General features: G+C 37.0%; 1 protein-coding gene across 12 annotated transcripts in view; it reads right to left on the bottom strand.

Moving 5' to 3' along the window:
* Window positions 1–8,646: 8,646 nt before the first annotated feature.
* Window positions 8,647–22,760, bottom strand: part of fipi (factor of interpulse interval) — a 642,136-nt gene continuing 628,022 nt past the window's right edge. For all 12 annotated transcript variants that reach the window (XM_067768273.1, XM_067768280.1, XM_067768275.1 and 9 more), the window contains 2 exons: window positions 18,044–18,541; window positions 8,647–12,850 (listed from right to left, as the gene is read on the bottom strand). In XM_067768273.1, coding sequence (XP_067624374.1) covers window positions 12,561–12,850; window positions 18,044–18,541 — 788 coding nt within the window. In that variant the 3' untranslated portion in view covers window positions 8,647–12,560. The remainder of the gene's footprint in view (window positions 12,851–18,043; window positions 18,542–22,760) is intronic.

The raw sequence follows: 22,760 nt of genomic DNA, 5'->3' as shown, positions 1-22,760 counted from the left end.
AGCCTTCTGGGTTTATCCTCGCATATACGAATATATTTCATTTTATTTTATGCGGCAATAATTTTCCTTTTTATTTAAACATTTTATTTTGTTATTTATTTATTTGTTGGTGCAGAAGTGCAGGCAGCAGGAAGGCACTCAGTCGTTGGGCAGTTCTTGGGTATTACAATAAATGGCACAGTTGCAGCTGTTTGTCACAGATTGCTATGGACTTTTTGATTTTCAATTTTATCAGTTTGCATTTTGCTGGCTTACCGCCCATCAAGCACCCAGTGTTGAACTGCTGAATGCGGATAATGCACCAACCGGATGTTTGTGGGTGAAATGTCGAAGATTAACTACTGTATTGCGGTTGTACGCACTTAAAACGAATTGTGTTGGTTGTGTGCCAGAAAAAACAAAACTTAAAAATCTGCAAATGAATAAAATGAAATAAACAAAATAAATACACAGCAAATGCAAAAGAAATAATTGAATACAAAATTGTTCGACACACAACAAAAACAAAAACAAGAAAAAAACAATGGCACCATGCTGGGAATGCATACCGTTTACGAATTTATGCATTTGGCTTCGTACATGTCAAAGGAGGCAGTGGGAAAAAACTCGCAATATCAACTTAAAAACTGCCATCAACCGTCCCATAATAACAATAACATTAATCGCTTACAACTTTGGTGGTTAATCAAATATTTAAAATATTTATTTTTTTAAAAATATTGTTTTATTTATTTGATGTTTAAAATTTTATTATTAAAAAATTTTCATTTTGATATCACAAAAACTTTAATTTTTTAAAAACTAGTTCGATAACAAAATATTCAAAAGTATAAAATACAAAGTTAATAATTTAATAATAAATAATAAACAGTATATTTACTCCCCCTCCAACAAAATTTAAAACAAATAAATAATGAATTAATATTAAATGTAACTTTTTTTTAAATATTATTTTATTTATTTGATGTTTAAAATTTTATTATTAAAAAAGTTTCATTTTGATATCACAAAAATTTTAATTTTTTAAAAACTAATTCGATAACAAAGTATTCAAAATGTAAAGTATAAAATACAAAGTTAATAATTTAATAATAAATAATAAACACTATAACAACATTTTATAATTAAACTCATTGACTGTTCTTTAGCTTCCGCTACTATTTTACTCTCAGTTGCCTCATTCGCCTATTTCTCCTAGGGTCTTGATTTTTTATAAATAGCCTTCTCGAGTAGTTGCTTACTTATTTCTCGTTTCTGTTTCTCATATTGGCCATTGGCTTCTATATAGATGTGTGTATATGGCTGAGTTATATTACATCACTGCATCTCATATTCTCGGTAGCCTTCCATATATGTATGTGAATATGCCTGAAAAATATGCGCTCTTAATTGCTGTGTACATATACAAATGTGTGGCTGTTTTCTATTTCTTTGTTGTTTTTGTTCAGCATTTATTACTTGCGGCATAGTGACATAGCGAAGCTGCAAATATTCGAAACAGTACGTTTTACAAACTTTTACACGCGGCTTCACCTGCATTGAAGAAATAAGCAAAATAACTTGAAGCAAAACTGAGATACAGTTTACAAATCGTCCAGCATGGTTTTCATATGGCTGAGTGGAAAGAGCCATCTGCCTTTACACCAGTACGAAGTATGAATGTTGGACATTTCAAGCTTAAAACTCAGGTCCCGAAAAGCTAGCCGTGTGCAGCATTTTTTTTATTTTTCTTTTATATTAATAATAAAAAAATATTTATATGCAACACATCGTGGCATTTATTTTGAATTATTATTCGGGACCAGATTGAAGTGAAGTGGGTTAGCCTTTGCACCTTCAAAAGCCTCTGCTGACTGCTTTTTTTTGTCTAGCGCCTTCCATCAGACAGGAATAGAATGATATGCGGAGATTGTTCCCAGTTCCTTTCGCAAAACCTTTTGCAGCTTAATTTGGAGTCGAGAATCAAGCAAAAATATTTGGCTTCGGAAGAAAGAATTATTTATTATTATTTATTATTTATTATTTATTATTTAGCCCCGATAAGTTGAAAGAGAGCACAATTCAAGTTTTGTTTACCCCCAACCTATTTTGCTCTTCTTAGAGGAAATTGCTGCAAAATGTGTCGTTAATGGTAGTCAGGACTTTACCTGAGATTCGAATCGCTACGTCGTCGGCTTTTGCGAATACACTTCTCTGCATTATTATTTCGAGAATTGTAACGACTAGTTGAAAAGCTTTTGTCTTTGGGGGTTCAATTGATAGCCATTTTACCTATTAATATCGGCTACATAGTCTGCAAGCAATTATTATACCTTCCATGAACATGAATTGGTATATTAACTTTGGTCCGATGTTTGTTACGTTGAGAAATATAGAAGATAGACTCACCATTAAGTATACCGAATTGACCTGGGCGACGAACTGAGTTGATATAGCCATGTCCGTCTGTCCGTCCGTCCGTCTGTCTGTTTGAAAGCAAACTAGTCCCTCAAATTTTGAGATATCTCAAATGAAATTTGGCACAAGGATGTATTTTGTATTATATTAGACATTTGTTGGATCTGGCAGGATCGGACCACTATAACATATGTATATCTCCCATACAACCGATCGTTCAGTTAAGACGATTTTGGTCATTTCTGCCGAAGTGTAAAAAGTATAAACGTGAAACTCGATAATATATATTTTAATATATCATTGAAGATATCCTGAAAAAACACTTTGATCGGAGCTATATATAGGTTTATCCCATACAACCGATCGTTCAGATAGAAAGATTTTTGGCCATTTCTCCTTTAATTTAGAAAGTACAAACTTGAAACTCGGTGATATTTATTGTAATATATCATATAAGATTTCCTGAAAAAATCACTTTGATCGGAGCTATATGTATATAGTATATACCTATCCCATACAACCGATCGTTCAGATAAGGAAGTTTTTTGCCATTTTTTATTTAATATTTATCCTAAAAATCGTTTAGGTATGAACATCTGTTCACTATATATTTCTTATCTTATACATCCGATTATTTGGAGATTACGAACGGGATAAGATTATTGTTCAGCCCCATTCATGAAAGGTATGAAGTCTTTGGCACAGCCGAAGACAGTCCCGTCCTTACTTGTTTTTATTATATACGGTATTAAAATATATTTCCTGTTTTGGTGTCCTCCTACCCATAATTCTTGCACTGCTTATTTTATTCCCAAATTTTTCGTCACCACTAACCAATATCAAAAGCTTACACCACCACCAAAGCCATCTTTTACTTCATCCCAACTAATGCCTTTTTAAGCCCAAACTCATATACATTCACCCATACACACGCACATACACACTTGCACAAAGGAGTATTTACATAAGTTTTAATGCGCGCCGTTGACTGCAATGATTGGGTCATTTATTGTTTGCTGCAATTTACTATCTGGATTTGGCTTTAGCGCCATTCGTTGCCACTCTTTGCGCTTCTTGCTGCGAAATTGCTTCCTTTATCGGCTTCATACATATACACTTATGCACGAATTCGTTAAAGAGGAATAACATTTTCGGATTCAGATTTCAATGCTTCAATCGTAATTGCCTTTTGGGTCGCTTGTGTTTGCCAACTTTTTATGATTTTGTTTTATATGGAATTTTATTTATTTAAGTATTTTACATTCATTTCACTTCTTTATGCGGCTGCACTCACATTTGATGTGCGACATTACTATTTGTAATGCATTTTTAATGAAAACCGTGGTACCTATAAAAGACAGGGGCTTCAGTTGGCTTTGTTCTGCGTGTGTGTTTCTGAGGGATGTATTATACATATAGCAACTCTGTGGTTGCATGGATTCAGCGGAAATGTTGTTTACTCTTACATCAGGTGAGCTCGAGTGGCTATAATTTGTTCTGAATTTGTGGAAGTGTTCCATTTTCAGATCTCCACAAAGTGAAATAAAAACAAAAGATTATACAATACACAACCAGCTTTGTTTTCTGGCCAACCTAATAACCGCAATGGACAATTGTCATAACTTTCATCTATCAATTATAAAAAACTGATACTTGGAAAGAGGAACTCTCTGCGGTTTAGACAATATATACCGAATGCTCGTAAGTGTCAAATTACACAGTTACTTTACTATATAAGATGTGTTTTCAAGCGAAGTAATCATACGGACTCTCAGAATCATGCTAAGTTTTTCACAGGTGGCCAACAAAAACCATGCTTAAATGCGACATGGCAAGTTTAAAAGTTTATAACGTGGTTTTATAAAAAAACTTGCAACAGACATCCCGCACAAATCCAATCGAGCTACGAATCTGTTTCCACTGTCTCGGATTAGTCGTTTTCTCCAATCCCATCTCTAGCAAATAATTGCAGCATGCATATGGAGCAATTGTCAGCACACAATATTTTGTGTGTTAGACTTTCCGAAGTAAGAGAGCCCATAGCCAATGAAGCCTGATCAATGTAGCAGCAGAAAAGTTGGTCAGAGGAAAGTAAATTTCACACAGGCAAAAACGATGTTTTTCGAGAACCTTAAAAAGTATTTGTTTTGAGATATATCTGAGATAATACACAAATCATTTTCGTTGTTTTAGCAGTGCGTTTGTTTAACAATAACCATGTGAGCGTTAATAAGTTCATGGAACCATTATAATTATCCTTGACGGCCGGCCCTCTGGAATACTTCCGCATCAAAGGATGGGGTTATTTACTGCCATGTCTAACAATAATATATCCGGAGATATTCCCATTTTTGCTAAGGTGGTGGATTCGTTTCGGGCTGTTGAGCAGTGAGATATCTCATTGAAGTCTTAAACACGGCATTATCCTCAAAGAGGGTTTTTCTGACAACAGTTTTACGTGGGGAGAATTTTTAAAACCGCCGTAAAGAGTATTCAGTTTTTTTTTCTGGTTAAGAATAGGAATAAGTTCCTTTCCTGCAAGCAAAAGGAGAGATATCGGCCGAGGGAGGGTAGGGGGTGACATGCATTAACCCTATCTGAAAGCATTATGAGTAATATATAAAGTTGGGTTTCCTCGAAAGCTGTGGTAGCACTCAATCAATCCAAAGCCAATAAGACACCTATTTCCCTTCTAAATGAACATGCGTTGATTTGTTGGTGGTATTTTGTTCAGTTGTACGCAAACACGCACCGTGGCAGAAAATTGTATCTAGTTGTAACATTGGATGCTTAATTTTAACTAATCGCTGATAAATGGAAGGGGTGACAGGCGTAGGATCGATGGGCAGCGTTTTATTGCTGCTAGACTAATTGGATAGGTGGCGGAACAGGTGCACGGTGTATCGATTTACGGGCATCTTACGGTTGCTGGTATAATCGGTGAACGGTGCTCAGGTTTCGTTAAATAGTGTATCGGTTGACAGTAACGAGGTTTGCAGTGGACTGTTGTCTTATCTATCAATAGCGGGGTGGTTACGATGGTTGGAAAAGCGGTTACTGGCGACGATGACCATTCGGTAGATCGATTCCCAACTCTTTTGGGAGAAAGAGGTGTTGGGAGCTTGGTTTCTTCACGCCCAATAACCGAACATCCTAAGGTATTGGGCGACCGAAGTCACCTACGAGTCAAAAGTGGCGGACTTGTGCAAAATAAGGGATATACAATCTGTTCACGCAAAGTGTTTGTGGTACAGACGTAGGTCGCGCCTTCGATGATCTATCAAATTTAATGCGAATTAAAGCTTGCAAGTGATTACTTGAATTTTGTTCTTGAATTCTCAATTGCTTAATAAGCGCTGCTATAATGGGAGCGTGAGGTGGTGATGCTACTGAAAGCGGAATTACAATATGTAGGGATGAGTTTAATAGGAGTGAACTTTCGGTAAGCAAATAACAACAGAACTGAAGTATCGCATTTTTTAAACGGGTTTATTTAGCTTGACTCTGTGTAGCAATCTTTACGCATTTTATTAATGTTTAATTAACCCGATAAGCAACAAGCTTGAAACTTGGAATATAGTCGAGAACCAGATGACAATGCAATATTCAAAAAAATCCTGTTTGTTGTCCGATTTTGCTCATATTTGGAACATATATTACATGCATTAAAAGAAAGCTACCTATGAAAAAATCGCCGCCAGGTAGCGCAAAGATCGAGATCGATTTGGCCATTGAACAAATATTACATACAGTCTGGTAAAAGTGGCATCAAAATGCTTTGGAGCACGTAAGTTCTCCCGATGTCCCAATTGCGCAGGGATCTTCGCCTGCATGGTCGGCGGACGTTGGCCATGCAGAAGTGCCTGCCATTCCAATACGGGAAAGTCAAATAACCTGGGCTATAGGGTCGTTCAAGCCCTATGAGTCTCCGGGCCCGGATGGAATCATTCCTGCGCAACTTCAAAATTCTTTGGGGACTTCCTGCCGCTAGTTGGCCATCATCTACACTAACTGCCTCAGGTTTAACTATATCCTGAAGTCTTGGCACTCGGTTAGAGTTATTTTCATTCCGAAGGCCGGTAGAAGCTCTCATGTATCACCTAAGGATTTCAGGCCAATCAGTCTCTCGTCGTTTCTTCTTAAGACGTTTGAGCGGTTGATTGACCTGTACCTACGGGAAAGGATACCTCGGGGGTTACTGTCGGCTTCACAGTATGCGTACGGCAAGGGAAGATCCACGGAAACGGCTCTCTATTCGATTGTAAAGCTAAAAGAGGGGTCCCTAGAACACAAAGTGTATGTTCTGGGTGCCTTCCTAGACATCGAGGGGGCTTTTAGCAATGTGTTACCGGGGGCAATCGAAAGAGCTCTGGTGGGTTTAGGAGTCGAGGCGGCTCTGGTTGAATTTATTAACAAACTTCTATGCGGCATAATTGTCGCCGCGGTGTGGGGAGGGGCCATAATTAAGAGGAAGGTGTGCATGGGCACGCCACAGGGGGGTGTCCTATCTCCTCTGCTCTGGGCTGTGGTGGTCAACGAGTTTCTTGTGGAGCTGGGGACCAATGGTTGTCGGGTGGTAGCCTATGCAGATGACCTCGCTATCCTAGTTAGAGGCAAATTTCTGGGCACCCTGCGCGATGGTCTGCAGGGCTACTTGGATACTGTGGCTAGGTGGGCTGAATCATATGGATTGGCCGTCAACCAGGGAAAAACGGAATTGGTTCTTTTTATAAGGAGATATAAGATGCCCGATTTCAGAACCCTCGATTGGGGGGGGGGGGGGGGGGGGTACCGTTGGTACTTTATGATAGGGTTCAATATTTGGGGATTGTTTTGGACAAGAATCTGTCCTGGAGACCCAATGTGGAAGATCGGGCCAGGAAAGCCGCCGTTGCCTTGTACTGCTGCAGAGGGGATATCGGAAAGAGATGGGGACTCTCGCCAGTAGTAGTACACTGGCTTTATGAGATGGTGGTCAAATCGATTCTGCTATATGGGGTGCTGGTCTAGTGGAAAACACTGGACACAGCGAGCACCTCCAAAATGTTAGTGTCGTGCAACGGGCGGCGCTGATTGGTATCAGTGGCGCTCTGAGAACAACACCTACCTTGGGACTGAATGTCATGCTGAACATACATCCAGTAGATATTGCGGGAAAGGCAGCCGCGGCCCGGTCGTTGGTCAGGCTTCGTGATATGGGTTATGAGCTTTCGACTTCGGACACTCTAGCCTTCTTACTAATTTCGACTTTATCCCGAACAGGACGGACTATTGTATGTGGATGACGGTTCCCTATGCAACCTTCATCCCAGTCGTTCCCCCGAGGGAGGAGTGGGAAAGGGGAATTATCTGGGTCGAATGGGATGGGCCGAAGTTGGACGGAAATGTTGGAGGGGGGTCATTTGTCAAGAGCTAAATTTAAGCCACAAGTTTAAGTTGGCTGATCACTGCAGTGTATTCCAAGCGGAAGTTGCTGCGATTAAGGATGCGGTGGATGGAATGCTATCCAGTGCAACTACAGTTAGGGAATTTAAAATCTACTCTGATAGCCAAGCGGATCTCTAAGTAGCTAGATCTAAGTCACTGTTATTTTTGGTGTATGTGGTATCACAACGGACCTTCGTGTTGTCCAAGTGAGCTATCCTTATCAGGGCAGCTACCACCTAACCTAACCTAACCTAACGTAAGTTCACATTCTGTTAGTGAAATTTAAGTATTAAAATAATAAAAAAACAATCAAATAAACGGTTTTATTGGAAACAATACTTACATAAAGTATTAATAATACTAAAAGCTAGAAAATAATTAGGTAGCTTCTAGCTACTAGTCATCGCACTCCTCATCAATCTAGAACGTAATCAGACAATTAAATAAAAGCGTTGGGCGCGTGGAGTTTCTAAAGACATAAGGCGCAGCACAACCCGATTAAGGTTCAGTAGTCTTGTATATTATATATGATTATCAATAGAAATTTGACGCGTCCAACGCTTTTATTTAATTGTGTGAACAACGCCCACCAATCTAGGAGGAGTGTCCTAGTACCTAGGACCTACCTAATTATTTTCTAGCTTTTAGTGTTATTATTACTTCATGTAAGTATTATTTTCAATAAAATCGTTCAACTTAAACATTTTTTTTAGTTATTTTATTTCACTGTACCTCAAATCCGTGATAGTACTTTTGTTGGCTTCAACAAATGCAGCACAAAAATACATAAACAAAAAAACTAAGTTTTACATTTATACAAATTTAAATTTATTATAATTTATATACGTTTTGCTGCACAGTGTTTGTTTCGCTTTTCGGCTAAATATATATTTAAATGTGTGTGTGTGGTAAATATATATGTAGGTATATATTTAAAATCATACTAATTTAATGTACATGGAAATTCTATACCTTTCTATATTACTTAATTATGTTTTCAAAATTTTAATTGCATAACAAATTTTTGTGTTCTATTTTTCAGCTTTTTTAATTCAATGCTTAATTGTGTGTGCACTTTTGGTTTTTCGTTTGGTTGTGTGTGTGTATTTGTGTGTTTATTTGTTTGTTATTATTATATTTGCTAAAGCTCATTTAAAAGTAATTTTATACAAATTTTTCCAGCTAAAATACAAATTTGCTATTTCGCATTTATATTTGTTGGATTGTTTTTGTTTTATAAAAATTCTATGCTGATTCTGAAATTTTGTGTACAAATGCACTTTTATTGGGTTTATGAGGCGTTGCGATTATACACATCATTAGATTAATATAAACATTTTTGTAAAGATAGGTAATTTAGATTTCGATGCACCGAAATTTGGATATTTTTCGCGCGTTCCTGGTAATTCTAAAGTATGAATGTATACAAGTATGTTAATATTGTTATATAATTTCGAGTGCGAATAATATTTTTTTTTTGGCACGTAACAACAATAAGTGAATATTTTAATTAAGTTTTACTTTGCTATTATAGAGAAAATTTTTATTTTCCTTCTTATATGTACAACAATGTGTATGGATCAATCTCTTTCAAATATGTAACTTATTTTAACGATAATTATATTCTGTTTTCACGAGTTCGTAAATATCGAACATTTTTTGTTGTGGTTTTGTTAAGATAACACATATTTTGATTAGACAAACATTTTTAACTTTAAAAATAAATTTAAGTTTCAATTGAACTATATCAGTAATTTATAACTAACCACATCATCATCATCATTAATTGCCACTTAACCGCCTAAGCGGTTTTGACCGCTGCATAACAAGTCACGCCAGCTATCCCTGTTTCGAGATAACTGACGTCAATTGCGAGGATCAAGGGAGGTCATGTCTTTCCCTAGCTGTCTCCTCCAAATCAGTGAAGGCCTCCTCTCTCTTCTGCTTTCAAACTGCGGTATTAACCGAAGCACTTCCTTGGCCGGAGCGTTGTCGTTCATTCACATAACATGACCTAGCCAATGAAGCCTGTGGGGTTTTATTCGCTGCACTATCTTAGCACGGAAAGACCCATACACTCCAAAAGTTAGCTCATCTTCTCTCGACACCGTCCATGTTTTCGAGCCATATATCAGGATAGGTACGATGAGTGACTTGTAGAGCGTCTTTGTTCGTCTATAGAGGACTTCAATGGTCAATTGCCTACACATTCCAAAGCAGCACTTGTTTGATTTCTAAGCTAACATTATTTTTGCTGTTAATGCTGGTTTTTATATTATCGCACTTTTTTTCTAAAACGACTAGTGTCATTTTATATCTGACTTCATAGCAGTGCACATATTCATGCTTATGAAATCTCGGTGGTTGGCGCAAGAGTGCCCAAATGGCGTACGAGGCGGTACACATGTACACCGATGGTTCCAAAGTAGCGGAAGTAGTAGGATCTGCGGTATACTGCGCTGATCCGGAAATAAAGCGATTCTACAAACTATCAAATCACTGTACCGTTGTTCAGGCGGAATAAGTAACCATTGTCAAAACGTAAAAACACTGGAAGAAAATAGCTTAAACTGCAGCCGCGTCAACTTCTATGTTGACAGCCAAGCAACAATTAAGGCAATAATCTCGCATAGCACAGCAATCCCTGGATAGAAGCGGGAGAGGCATAGATATATATTGGGTCTCAGGGAATATATGAAAAAGAAATAGCGTATGAACTACCTAAAATGGGTGCATCCCTCGAATTTTACTCTTTAGAAGTCCCAATTATATTGGGCAAGACTACGAAGAGGATAGAGGTGCACATGATCGACCAAGTGGGAAAGGCATGTGCCGAAGCGCGGGGCTGCAAAGTGTCGAAAATCATGTGTAGGTCTTACAGCCTTAGACTAACAAAGTTACTTCTATCATTAAAAAATAGGACTTTAGACTCATGACGAGTATTCTGATTACAAATTACCGCTTGTTATCCGAGTATTTTGTAACCGAAAATTTTAAATTTTGTTACCGATTCTGGACTGCGCCCTAATGCTGTCAAAAAATAAGATGAGAAGAAAGTGAATAGTGAAAGAAATTTTGTGTTCAAAAGTATACAATATTGTTTAGAAATTCGTGTCTTTTAATATGGATAGACGTTTTTGTCTTATGTTTCAAATAAATATTTGCAAACAAGTACAATTTTTTGTGGTAAAGAGATATTATCATCTTCATTAGAGCCGTTTAAAATAATGTAGTTACTAGCTTAGAATAACGGTTTTAATAAAAGGTCTTATAGACAAGTGTAACTTGCGTGCTTGGTTTTATTGAAATAAGTACGGCTTTTGAAATTTTCCTAATATTTTTTTAGTAGTCATAGATAATGCTGTCAAAAAAGTGGCAAAATGCTACTAGCACCATACAGGGTTAATGTATTTATTTACCTTTTTTTTTCTAATAGTCCCTTACAGTTTTGAACGAGAAATACTTCTGGAAACATCTACACAATTGCCAATTGTATATGAGAAAGTGCATAGGTGTTAGTTAATGAAGAAATAACCCTGTTTGAAAAGGAAAACTGATTACTTAATTAAAAAAAAGTTGTGGTTTCATTAAGCCTTCATTTCAATTAGGAAATAATTTTCATAAAACAGTTGGCAAACACGAAGTTTGGGTTTGTTGGAAATACAACGTGTACAACACTGTGTGTATTCTCAATATATTTATGGCCTAGTTAGAATGAAATGTTTCATATAAAGTTGCGATCAAAATCTTAGTAGTACTTATGATTCATTTCATTTAAGTGACCAATTCTTTTTTATCACACCCTTTTCGTATCCACTGTAGAATCTATTAGGCTAAGAAGTCCGCTTAAAAACATGCAACCACTTGTTAGTATAAAACTGTTAAGTTTATGAAATTAGTATGAAATTTAGTTTGCAACGGCTTTTTAGTCCGTCAAAATCTTAGTAGTTTATTTAACTGATCTGCTATAACTTATGGCCAAATTTTAACTACTTTTTTTCAGTAGTGTCGAGAAAGATGAATTGCACACACACCTGAGCAGCACACCTCATAAAAAACTTATTGCTAGGTATAGCTAAAGCAAATGTCGAGTTCTTCTTCGTATGCTTTACATGTAGCAAAAGTTGAAGATTGCCAACAATTTTATGTCAGATGGCGCTAGTGTCGCTTGATCAGCTGTTCTTCATATAATTACGTGCAATCTACTCATCATGCATAAGATTGCGTTGAACGCATCTATAGGAAAAAGTTGATTGTGTAGCGGCTATCAATTTTGATTATAACAGTGCTCGTATCCACCGTTTTTCTGAAGCGCGCTTTCCTACCTGAGACGTAATCTGCTCTGGAAATGGTTTTACATGAAAGCATTACAATTTATATTAAATACAATTATATATTAACTACTAAAGTTAACACAATTTATACTTAAAATTATATATTTATATGTATAATTAAGTTTATACTTATGATTATTGTAAATATATAAATATTTTTTATACATAATTAACAACACTATAAAATTTATTTAATTAAAACACAAGCACTACAAAGCCTTCAACTCTTAATACTAATGATTAGTTAAGTCCTTATTAAATAACGTAATCACTTTTACATAATGAATTCCTTTTACCACACATTCCTGCCTTCAGAAATTTGTCTAAAAAACCAAGCAGTACCTACAAGTAATACTCGAAACATAAAATCTCTTGTACAAATCCATTTTACCACTGGCAGCTTCACTTCACCAACGAACGCACGCCTGCAGCAAGACGTAACTTCGTTATGCTACAAACTGGTTGAAGGCCAAATAAAAACTCCTTGCACAACAATAACTCTACTAAAGAGATGCATACGAGTTGTACAGCACTCAGGTGCTCGAGACGTGCCGATGAGGATCGTGGTGTATTTGAAAGTGTTTGGAATTTTTCGACCTTTGTCCAATCACTGAGACCAGCAAGATTTTTAGTGGCTGCACGCATTAAGTAAGTTGTATTGGCTTCCAGATTATTGATCAGAAATGTTGCGCCTAAAACATAAGCATAGAAGAAGTAAGTAGGATAATATGGAGGCTATTTGCCAATTTAGTTGTTAAGCTAAGTCAACTCTTGAAAACCCTCGCAAAGTATGTAAGGCCTGTAAATTTTGAAAATTTACATGAAACCCCATTTAATTTGGGAAACTGTGATATTTTGTAGGTTGCTTTATTAATTTGTTTACTAGAATAAAATATACTCCTAATAATTGGTTGTAAGGAAACTGCAAAAACTCAAAACCTCACATTAATTTCTTGCCTTGTCTTTACTTTATAATCTATTTATCGCAAATGTTGTTTGTCTTGAGTTAATTATACTCAGCTGAGCAGAGCTAACAGAGTATATTAATTTTGTTCGCATAAAGGTATCCCGCAGCGGCATAAACTAGTCGAGATAGATATAGACTTCTATATATAGAAATGATCTGGACGAAAAAAGAAATTCATTTAGCCATGTCCGTAAACATGATAACTTGAGTAAATTTTGAGCTATCTTAATGAAATTTGGTATGGTTCTCGGGCACTCATCTCACATCGCTGTATAAAATGAAAGAAATCGGACTATAACCACACCCAATTTTTCGATATCGAAAGTTGCGAAAAACCGAAAAAGTGCGATAATTCATTACCAAAGACGGATAAAGCGATGAAACTTGGTATGTGGGATGACTTTATGACGCAGAATAGAAAATTAGTAAACCTTTGGACAACGGACGTGGAACCGCCCACTTTTAAAAGAAGGTAATTTAAAAGTTTTGCAAGCTGCAGTTTGGCAGCTGAGTATGTAATGTTCGGTTACACCCGAACTTAGGCTTCCTTACTTGTTTTTACTTCTTTTTAACACGCCTATGTGTACTTCACTTAAACGTTTTTTACTATCTAGGTTAGAAGCGCAAAGAGACCCATCTAGCGGCAATTATTGAAGAAGGCAGTGGTTTAGTAACTCGCTACAAAACGGGTTGCGCTTAATAGCGGAGAAACGAACCTCTGCCCTACGGCGTGTTGGTTAGTTTTTATACCCAGCTGTACTTGTAAACAGGGTGTTATAACTTTGATTGGATAACGGTTGGTTGTACAGTTATAGAGGAATCGAGATAGATATAGACTTCAATACATCAAAATCATCAGTATCGAGAAAAAAATTTGATTGAGCCACGTCCGTCCGTCCGTCGGTCTGTTCGTTAACACGATAACTTGAGTAAATATTGAGATATATTCACCAAGTTTGGTATGCGCGCTTATCTGGACCCAGAATAGATTGGTATTGAAAATGAGCGAAATCGGATGATAACCACGCCCACTTTTTATATATATAAAATTTTGGAAAACACAAAAAACCTGATAATTTAGTAAATAATACACCTAGAATGCTGAAATTGGACATGTGGACTGATATTGAGACTCTTGACAAAATTTTGGAAAATTTTTCAAAATGGGAGTGGCACCGCCCACTTATGATAAAATCAATTTTACAAATATTATTAACCATAAATCAAAAATCGTTAAACCTATCGTAACAAAATTCGGCAGAGAGGTTGCCTTTACTATTAGAAATGATTTGGCCAAAATTTAACAAAATCGGTTAAGGACCACGCCCACTTTTATATAAAATATTTAAAAAATGATCGTGGACGAATAAAATAAGCTATAACTTTGCAAAAAAGTTGTTCATATCAATGGCATTTCATTTCCCAAGTGGTTTTATAACAACAAATGGGAAAAACTACAAATTTTAAAAAATGGTCGTGGCACCGCCCCTTTTATGACTGAGCAATTTTCTATTTCAGCTTCAATTTTAGTCTAAATTTCAGCTAAAATTTTTATTTCAATTTGAATATCAATTTCGATTGCAATTTTAGTTTCAACTTCAATTTCTACTTAAACTTCAATTTCCCTCTCTCGATCTATTGCGTATCTTTTGGCATTTTCTTCTAACATTTAATTATTTCAACCATTCAGTAGTTCTTTACACCAGTCCGCCATTTCCTTTTAAATTTCTCTTCCTTCAAATTGAAACTGAAATCATAACTTCTCTTTTCTCCTCCTCTTCTTCTTAATATTAATGTCCTAATACTTTTGTTTCTACTGCCGTTATTTTCAATTTCTTCCCATTTCCGCCTTTTCCTCCTACTAATTCTTATTTGAATTTTTGTGTTCCCTTTCCTTTTTCCTTTTCTCCAAGATTGTATATTCTCCTTTCCTGCGGTGACTGTAATCAAAAACTACACTTCTATCAATTGGCAGCAATGGGAGATTCCAAAGGACATTTTTCCATATGGTCCTTTCTATAGAGTAGGACCATTTCTCTTCGTCTGCTTCTATAAGCAAGTTAAAATTCGATAACCTCTGAGGTTGCTGTCACTTTATCCATTTACACACCATAACCAAGCCAACTCCGCCAGCGGGTCTCATTTCACTGCACTATAATATCAATGTCTACGTGGGTAAGTATGACTTACTTGAGAAAATCTCTAACCATTTCTTTCACATCCCCTCGCTAATTCCAGTCAACCGGAATCTTCTCTCTTACTTTTTTCACTTTCCTTTCTGTCCTCCCCTCAAATTAATTTTCTCTTATAAATATGTTTGTGGGATCATTGAGACTTTGATTGTCTGCTATATACTTGTAATAATTTCGGGGAATCAAAGGCTTTTGATTGAGGCGTGTAACCGCCCACTTTCCAAAGCTCTCATATTTCTTTATTTATAAGGAAAATATCTGAGTCCTGTCTATTTTAAAACTGTGGCGAAATTCGTAATTACAAAACAAGTAAAGATGTCTAAGTTCAGGTGTAACCGAATATTATATACTCAACGTGCGCTTCAATTGTACATTTCATTTCAGATAAATTATTTTTCTACATAACACGTGGCATCGCCCGTTAAAAAAAAATTGTCTCCCCATTTGCTCTTACAATAAAACTTGATAAGTGAAATCATTAATTCAATAATTTTTTATACCTTTCATGAACATCAAATGGTATATTAACTTTGGTCCGATGTTTGTAACGTTGAGAAATATAGGAGATAGACTCACCATTAAGTATACCGAATTGATCAGCGCGACGAACTGAGGTGATATAGCCATGTCCGTCTGTCCGTCCGTCTGTCTGTTTGAACGCAAACTAGTCCCTCAAATGTTGAGATATCTCAATAAAATTTGGCACAAGGATATATTTTTGTATTATATTAGACATTTGTCGGATCCGGTAGGATCGGACCACTACAACATATATCTCCCATACAACCGATCGTTCAGATAAGACGATTTTGGCCATTCCTGCCGCAATTTAGAAAGTATAAATGTGAAACTCGGTGATATATATTCTAATATATCATAGAAAATATCCTGAAAAAAGCGCTTCGATCGGAGCTATATATAGGATATATCCCATACAACCGATCGTTCAGATAGAATGATTTTTAGCAATTTCTCCCTTAATTTCCAATATAAAAGCGTTAACCTTGGTGATATTTATTCTAATATATCATAGAAGATTTCATGAAACAATCATTTCCATCGGAGCTATATATAACATATATCCCATACAACTGGTCCTTCAGATAGAAAGATATTTACCCATTTCTCCCTTAATTTCCAAAATAAAAACGTTAAATTTGGTGATATTTATTTTAATATATCATAGAAGATTTCCTGTAAAAATCATTTTGTATCAGAGCTATATATAATATATATCCCATACAACCGATCGTTCAGATAAGGGGGCTTTTTGCCATTTTTTATTTTGTATTTATCTTAAAAATCGTTTAGGTATGTACATCTGTTCACTATATATTTCTTATCTTATACATCCGATTATTTGGAGATTACGAACGGGATAAGATTACTGTTCAGCCCCATTTATGAAAGGTATGAAGTCTTCGGCACAGCCGAAGACAGTCCCGTCCTTACTTGTTTAAGTTTAAGCTTATCATTCTAGTCTACGTCACTTTCAAATTTGTTTTATATCTAAGTTGCCGTGGCCCTTAACCGATCGCGTCCATTTTTACTAGAAATATTTTCTGCTATAAGGAGTATATTTGTACAAAATTTCATTACGATAGTTAATTTTTCTTCGAGTTATGGCTCCCGAAACATAGAAAATTGGTTAGTCATAAAAGGGGCATTGCCACACCCATTTTAAAAATTTTTAGTATTTTCCAATTTAATGTTATAATTCAATTTAGAAAGTAAAATCCCATTTTACAAAGCTCTTTTTCGCTAAGATATAGCTTATTATTTTCGCCAACAACCCTTTTAAAAATATTTTATGTAAAAGTGGGCGTGGTCCTTAACCGATTTCGTTAATTCTTCTTCAAAGCATTCCTTATAGTAAAGGCATCCTCTATGCCGAAGTTTGTTGTGATAGGTTTAACGATTTTTGATTTATCAGTAATAATATTTGTAAAATTGATTTTATCATAAGTGGGCGGTGCCACGCCCATTTAAAAACAAATTTTCAAATTTTTATCAAGCGTCTCAATATCAGTCCACATGTCAAAGTTCAACATTCTAGGCGTTTTATTTACTAAATAATCCGGTTTTTTGTGTTTTCGAAAATGTTATATATATAAAAAGGGCGTGGTTATCATCCGATTTCGCTAATTTTCAATACCAATCTATTCTGATAAGCTCGCGTACTAAATTTGGTGAATATATCTCAATATTTGCTCAAGTTACCATCCTAACGGACAGACGGACGGACGGACGGACATGGCTCAATGACATTTTTTTTCGATACTGATGATTTTGACATATGGAAGTCTATATCTATCTCGATTCCTTTATACCTGTACAAACAATCCTCAACCAATCAAAGTTAATATACTCTGTGTGCAAAGCACGCGGATTATAACAACATATGGAAAAATGCGTGAAGCAACGGGTCAACTTCCAAATCCATGAATATGTCCTAAATATGAGATACCAATAAATTATTGAAATATTTTAGAATGTAATACGGAAATAAGTCGAAGGCTAGCAGGATTAAGTTAGAGAGAGACTTGAGCTCTATATTCCTATGAAAGACGGTGTAACCCTAAACTTTCTAAAAATTTTCTTGAAGGAAACTTTTGGTTTAATTAATCTGAAAGCATCCACATTACATTCACATCTATATGTCTCCTTCTACCCCTTTTTGACTTAGCTTAAGTTCACTTCAAGAGCAAGCGCCTTTGTGTACTTACCATCTTCAAATTGGAAGTCTTTACGCTTAGCATTCGTCCATTTACCCGCATCCGATTTGAATTCATATTCGGTCATATACTCAATACGAAAGCCATTCACATCCATCAAATGTCGTACCGGTGATGTACGCACCGAACCCACATCCACATCAAACGTATTCGAATTGAAGCCACGCAATTGTAGAACGCTTGGTGGTGGTGGCTTTTCACCATGATGTAATATTGTATTGCGGTATATTGAACCCAGATTGTTTTCGGCTACACAACGATACGTATCGTAGACGGTGTCGTCACGCGCTTGTATCGTCAAATTCGATGAATAATAATCTGTTTCAATTGTGTAATGTTTGTCATTGCGTAAATGTTTCTTGTTACCATTTTTATACCAAGTAAAATTGGCTGGTGGTTCTGCGATGGCTTCGCATGGTATTGTGGCACTTCCATTACGATAGGCATACTGTTGAGAAAGATGTTGTTTGTGTGTCCAGAAGGGCTTATCTGTAAAAATTTTGTGTACAACACCAAGACATTCATGGTTATTGTATGAGCACATCCTTTCTGTGGTGGAGTGTGTATAAAGATGAGTATGTTTGTGTAGTACTCCGTACGTATGCATCAATGATTGTAGAAGCTGATGAAATTTTGATGGCTTGGAAATGAAAATGGAAATTGGTGTTTGGCTATATTCGAGAAAATGGCAAAATGTGACCACTACTCACGTGGAGGAATTATGGTACATATGGGTGTGAGTTTTTTTGTTTGTGTGCATTGCATAAAAACCAAGCAAACAAATGCTGTGAGAAATTTTGGGAATAGAGCAGCAGAGTTTCTTGCTCTTCTATTCATAGACTCTATTATAATATAATCCATTCAATATCTTATAGTAAGGTATGGTTTCCTTCACGTTTCTACATATATATTTACAAATTATATAATGTTAGAGACGCAAAAATTTCCTTTTTCTGATGGCATAAAAGTTTTGTTCGTAGTCCAAACAGAAATATTGTTAGAAATATAGTTAAGCCAAAATATGAATCAACCCATGAAAAAGGTGTTTTTGGCCCCTAACTCCAGTAGGGTACGTAGGGCTAATGTCCTCAACTGGACCTAAAAATTACGGTACGTATCACCAAGAGTATATTTTCACTGTCACAGTAAAATTGATGTTAGGTGCACCAAAAAGCAATTTTCTCAAAAAGCGCTCGGGGAATTTTCGTAAAATTTTACTGCTGAGCTTATTTTAGCCCCCAAAACAAGAATCCGAAAAAAAACTGAGATGGTCTGACTTCGAATTAAAACTTAGTTCAGGCACCCCGTGCCTCTCTTAATAAAAACTTTATGGGGTAGGTTTGGTCACAGGCTGAGGTATGCTCAGTCAATCCAGAGTCGGGTGGAGGTCCCACTTCCCCCACCTAAATAAATATGCAGTAAATTAGTGTATTTATTTCGAACACACATACACACGCGGCCCTCAGGCTAGAATATCCACAACCCTGAATCCAGTAGAGAGAGATAGTGATGTTTTCTAGGTAATGTCCTTGAGAATATTACGATCCAAGGACGGCGGTTCTCCGCAGGAAGAGGTAGGGTACTAGCTAACAGTGAATGACGGTGGCTATCGCCTAAGGGTGATGACGGCGGTAGTGATGATCACGCCAGAAGAGAGAGTATTAAATGACAGGGGTTCTCACCAAAGAGCTATGATGGCGGTTGCGCCTAGACCCCGGGATGCGATGTCCAAGGATCGGTAAGGCGATCATGGTTGTACCTAAGGCGAAGTGTCGATTTTTGAGAGTCAACTGGCTAATTTGGACTGTCTACAGTATATTGGATCGGGTGTCCGGTCAGGGTAGTAGGGGAATTGTACCCGTCTTACATGACCCGGATATCCGTGCGTTACCCTTCTTCTGAGTAAGTTAAGTCCCGTCTTACTCAGAAGAGATGATGACCAAAACGGCAGGAATTCCAAATATGCCGGGGGGAAGTACGTGTCGGCAGAACCGACCTTGTATCCTATCCCCGCCGACCCAAAGCGTGTCCCTTCTGATATACATAGGTATAATGGCTGGGGAAGTCTGCGAGGATAGTGGGGGAATCCGCCCCGCCACAGGCGTTGGGACTGGTTTCCTACATACCCGAGAAGACTGCTAGTGCATTACCTTTCCTCTGAGTAATAAAGGGTATAAATTCCGTCTTAATCGGAGGAAATGGAGGTAAAACCGGCAGGACTTCCGATAGGCAGAGGGGACATGTGTCGGTGGAATCGACCTTGTATCTACCCGCCTCTAACCCAAAAGGTACATTTTGCTAACAGCAGCCGGCACGCACTCCACTCACCTAAGGCGAAGTGTGCCTGGTGTAATTTGACAAATCATCTTATGCATGGTTTGTCTATGAATACACTGAGAATCATACTCGCATTTGCCGCGCACAGCGCGAAATGGAATGAAAAATTCTCAACCATTATTTGTGTGCTATCGCTGGTCTGCCTTGTGGTTGTGCGATGGTGGTTGGGCCGGTATGTATACAATTTTTGAACTTATATATGTATGCCGGTATGTAGGTATGGCTATCACCATACATTGTGTTTTGCACGGTAGGTCAAGATATTGTGGCGTAGCATTTGCTACCTTACAACTTATATAAATAAACCACGTGTTGCGTTCGTGTCCTGCGCTTGCAGGGTCAACGTTCCACTTCCACGTTCAACTCGAGGCATCTATTAAGCTAGATTCCATAAAACTTTCAGTATGTGCTAAAAGAATTGAATGGAGTTTATAAAAGACCTGGTACATAATTGGAGTTTTTCCGTTTGGTAGTGAAACAAATTCTGATATCACTATGGACACTCGGGCGGGTCGATTTATGGGGAGGCAAAAAAAATTGCCCATTGCTCTGTGAAAAATCATATTCTAGGGATCAAAATAAGAAAGTTTTGCCGAAGGAACCATAACCTCTAAAACGAATTCTGATGTCCCCCCCCCCCCCCCCCCCCCCCCAATTTGGGTCGAACTTTTGGGTAGGAGCAAATTTTGAAAAAATCCCACTTTGACCCCAGGGGGTTCCAGGGGGTGTGCCACCTGGCATCGGTGCGTCGGGCCTCCAAAGTTAGAGGGGGGTCGGTCATACATTTGGGACCTCGATTGGAGCACTCTAAATGGGTCAAAGTGGGATTTTTCAAAATTTGCCCCTACCCAAAAGTTCGATCCAAAATGGGGGGGGGGGGGGGGGATTGGGGGGGCATCCTTGTATGGTTCCTTCGGCAAAGTTTCTTATTTTGATCCCTAGAATACACAATTTTCACAGAGCAATGAGCTTTTTTAAATCGACCCGCCCTAATGGACACATTCAGTATATGTGAGATATTTATTGACGGGCCAGTTCAACTAAACGGTCATAAATAGAAACGCGGTTAAAAATAAACTAAAATATTTTTGGGTGGAGAATCTCGGCAAATAGGAATTGCCAAAATCTGAGATTTGTACACTAAATTCATGCAAATTTGATGGTTCATTTTTGCCTTTTAATCTTTTTCATAACCTTAGTCTTAATATCACCCTTACTCTTCCTCTTACTCATACACTTACTCTTACTTTTACTATTAATACTACTCTTACTCTAACTTTTACTCTTTCTCTTCCTGTTTATTTTACTCTTACTGTTACTTTTAATCTTCTTTTACTCTCACTCTTACCCTTTTTCTACTCTTACACTTATTCTTCCTTTTACTCTTACTCTTACTCTTACTCTAGCTGTAACCCTTATTCTTTTTATTACTCTCACTGTAGCTTTTAATAGGAGTAAGCGCTATTATATTTCTCAGGCTCACTTTAGCTTACTCTTTCTCTTACTCTTACTCTTACCCTTACCTTTACTCTTACTCTTACTCTTAGTCGTGCTCTTACCTTTACTCTTACTCTTGCTCGTACTCTTACTCTTACTCCTACTTTTACTCTTGCTCTTACCCTTACTTTTGCCCTTACTCTTACTCTAGCTCTAATCCATATTCTTTTTCTTACACTCTTCCACTACTTTTACTCTTATTCTTACTCTTACTCTTACTTTTACTATTACTCTTACTCTTACTCTTAACCTTACTCTTACCCTTACTCTTTCTCTTACTCTTACTCTTACTATTACTCTTACTCTTACTCTTACTTTTGCTCTTACTCTTACTCTAGTTCTAACCCTTATTCTTTTTCTTACGCTCACTGCAGATTTTACTCTTACTCGTTCTCTTGCTCTTTCTCTTACTCTTACTCCTATTCTTACTCTAGCTCTAACCCTTATTCTCTTACTCGTAATTTAACTCAACTATTACATATTTTAACTTTCCTTTTCTTCTACTCACACTGGAAAATCTAGAGTGGACACCAGTGTTGGAAGCAGTTACAGTGAACTTACGGACTAAAATAGCAGCTTTAATTTGATATCTGGATGTTTGCTTGGGATATGGGAAAGTGGGCCAGATACATTGAATATAATTGGCTCTTCCTAAAAAAAAATTTTAATCTTTATCAGCGAGCCATTCAGGGTTAAAGCAACATTTCGAAGAAGAAAAGCAGCAGTTCTACAGAAATGCATTCGAACCATATGTACGGGAATGGATTTCCTAGAGTACTAGGAGTGCTGAGCAAATGAAGTCCAATCCTAAAAATATGGCTGACGGGAACGCTTGTCGGCTTTCTTCGGCTAGAAATATAAGGAAGAGCACACA

Source organism: Eurosta solidaginis, chromosome 2 (genome assembly GCF_040869045.1).
Source record: "Eurosta solidaginis isolate ZX-2024a chromosome 2, ASM4086904v1, whole genome shotgun sequence".
Lineage (NCBI taxonomy): Eukaryota > Metazoa > Arthropoda > Insecta > Diptera > Tephritidae > Eurosta > Eurosta solidaginis.
This window is presented reverse-complemented; position numbering and strand designations above follow the sequence as displayed.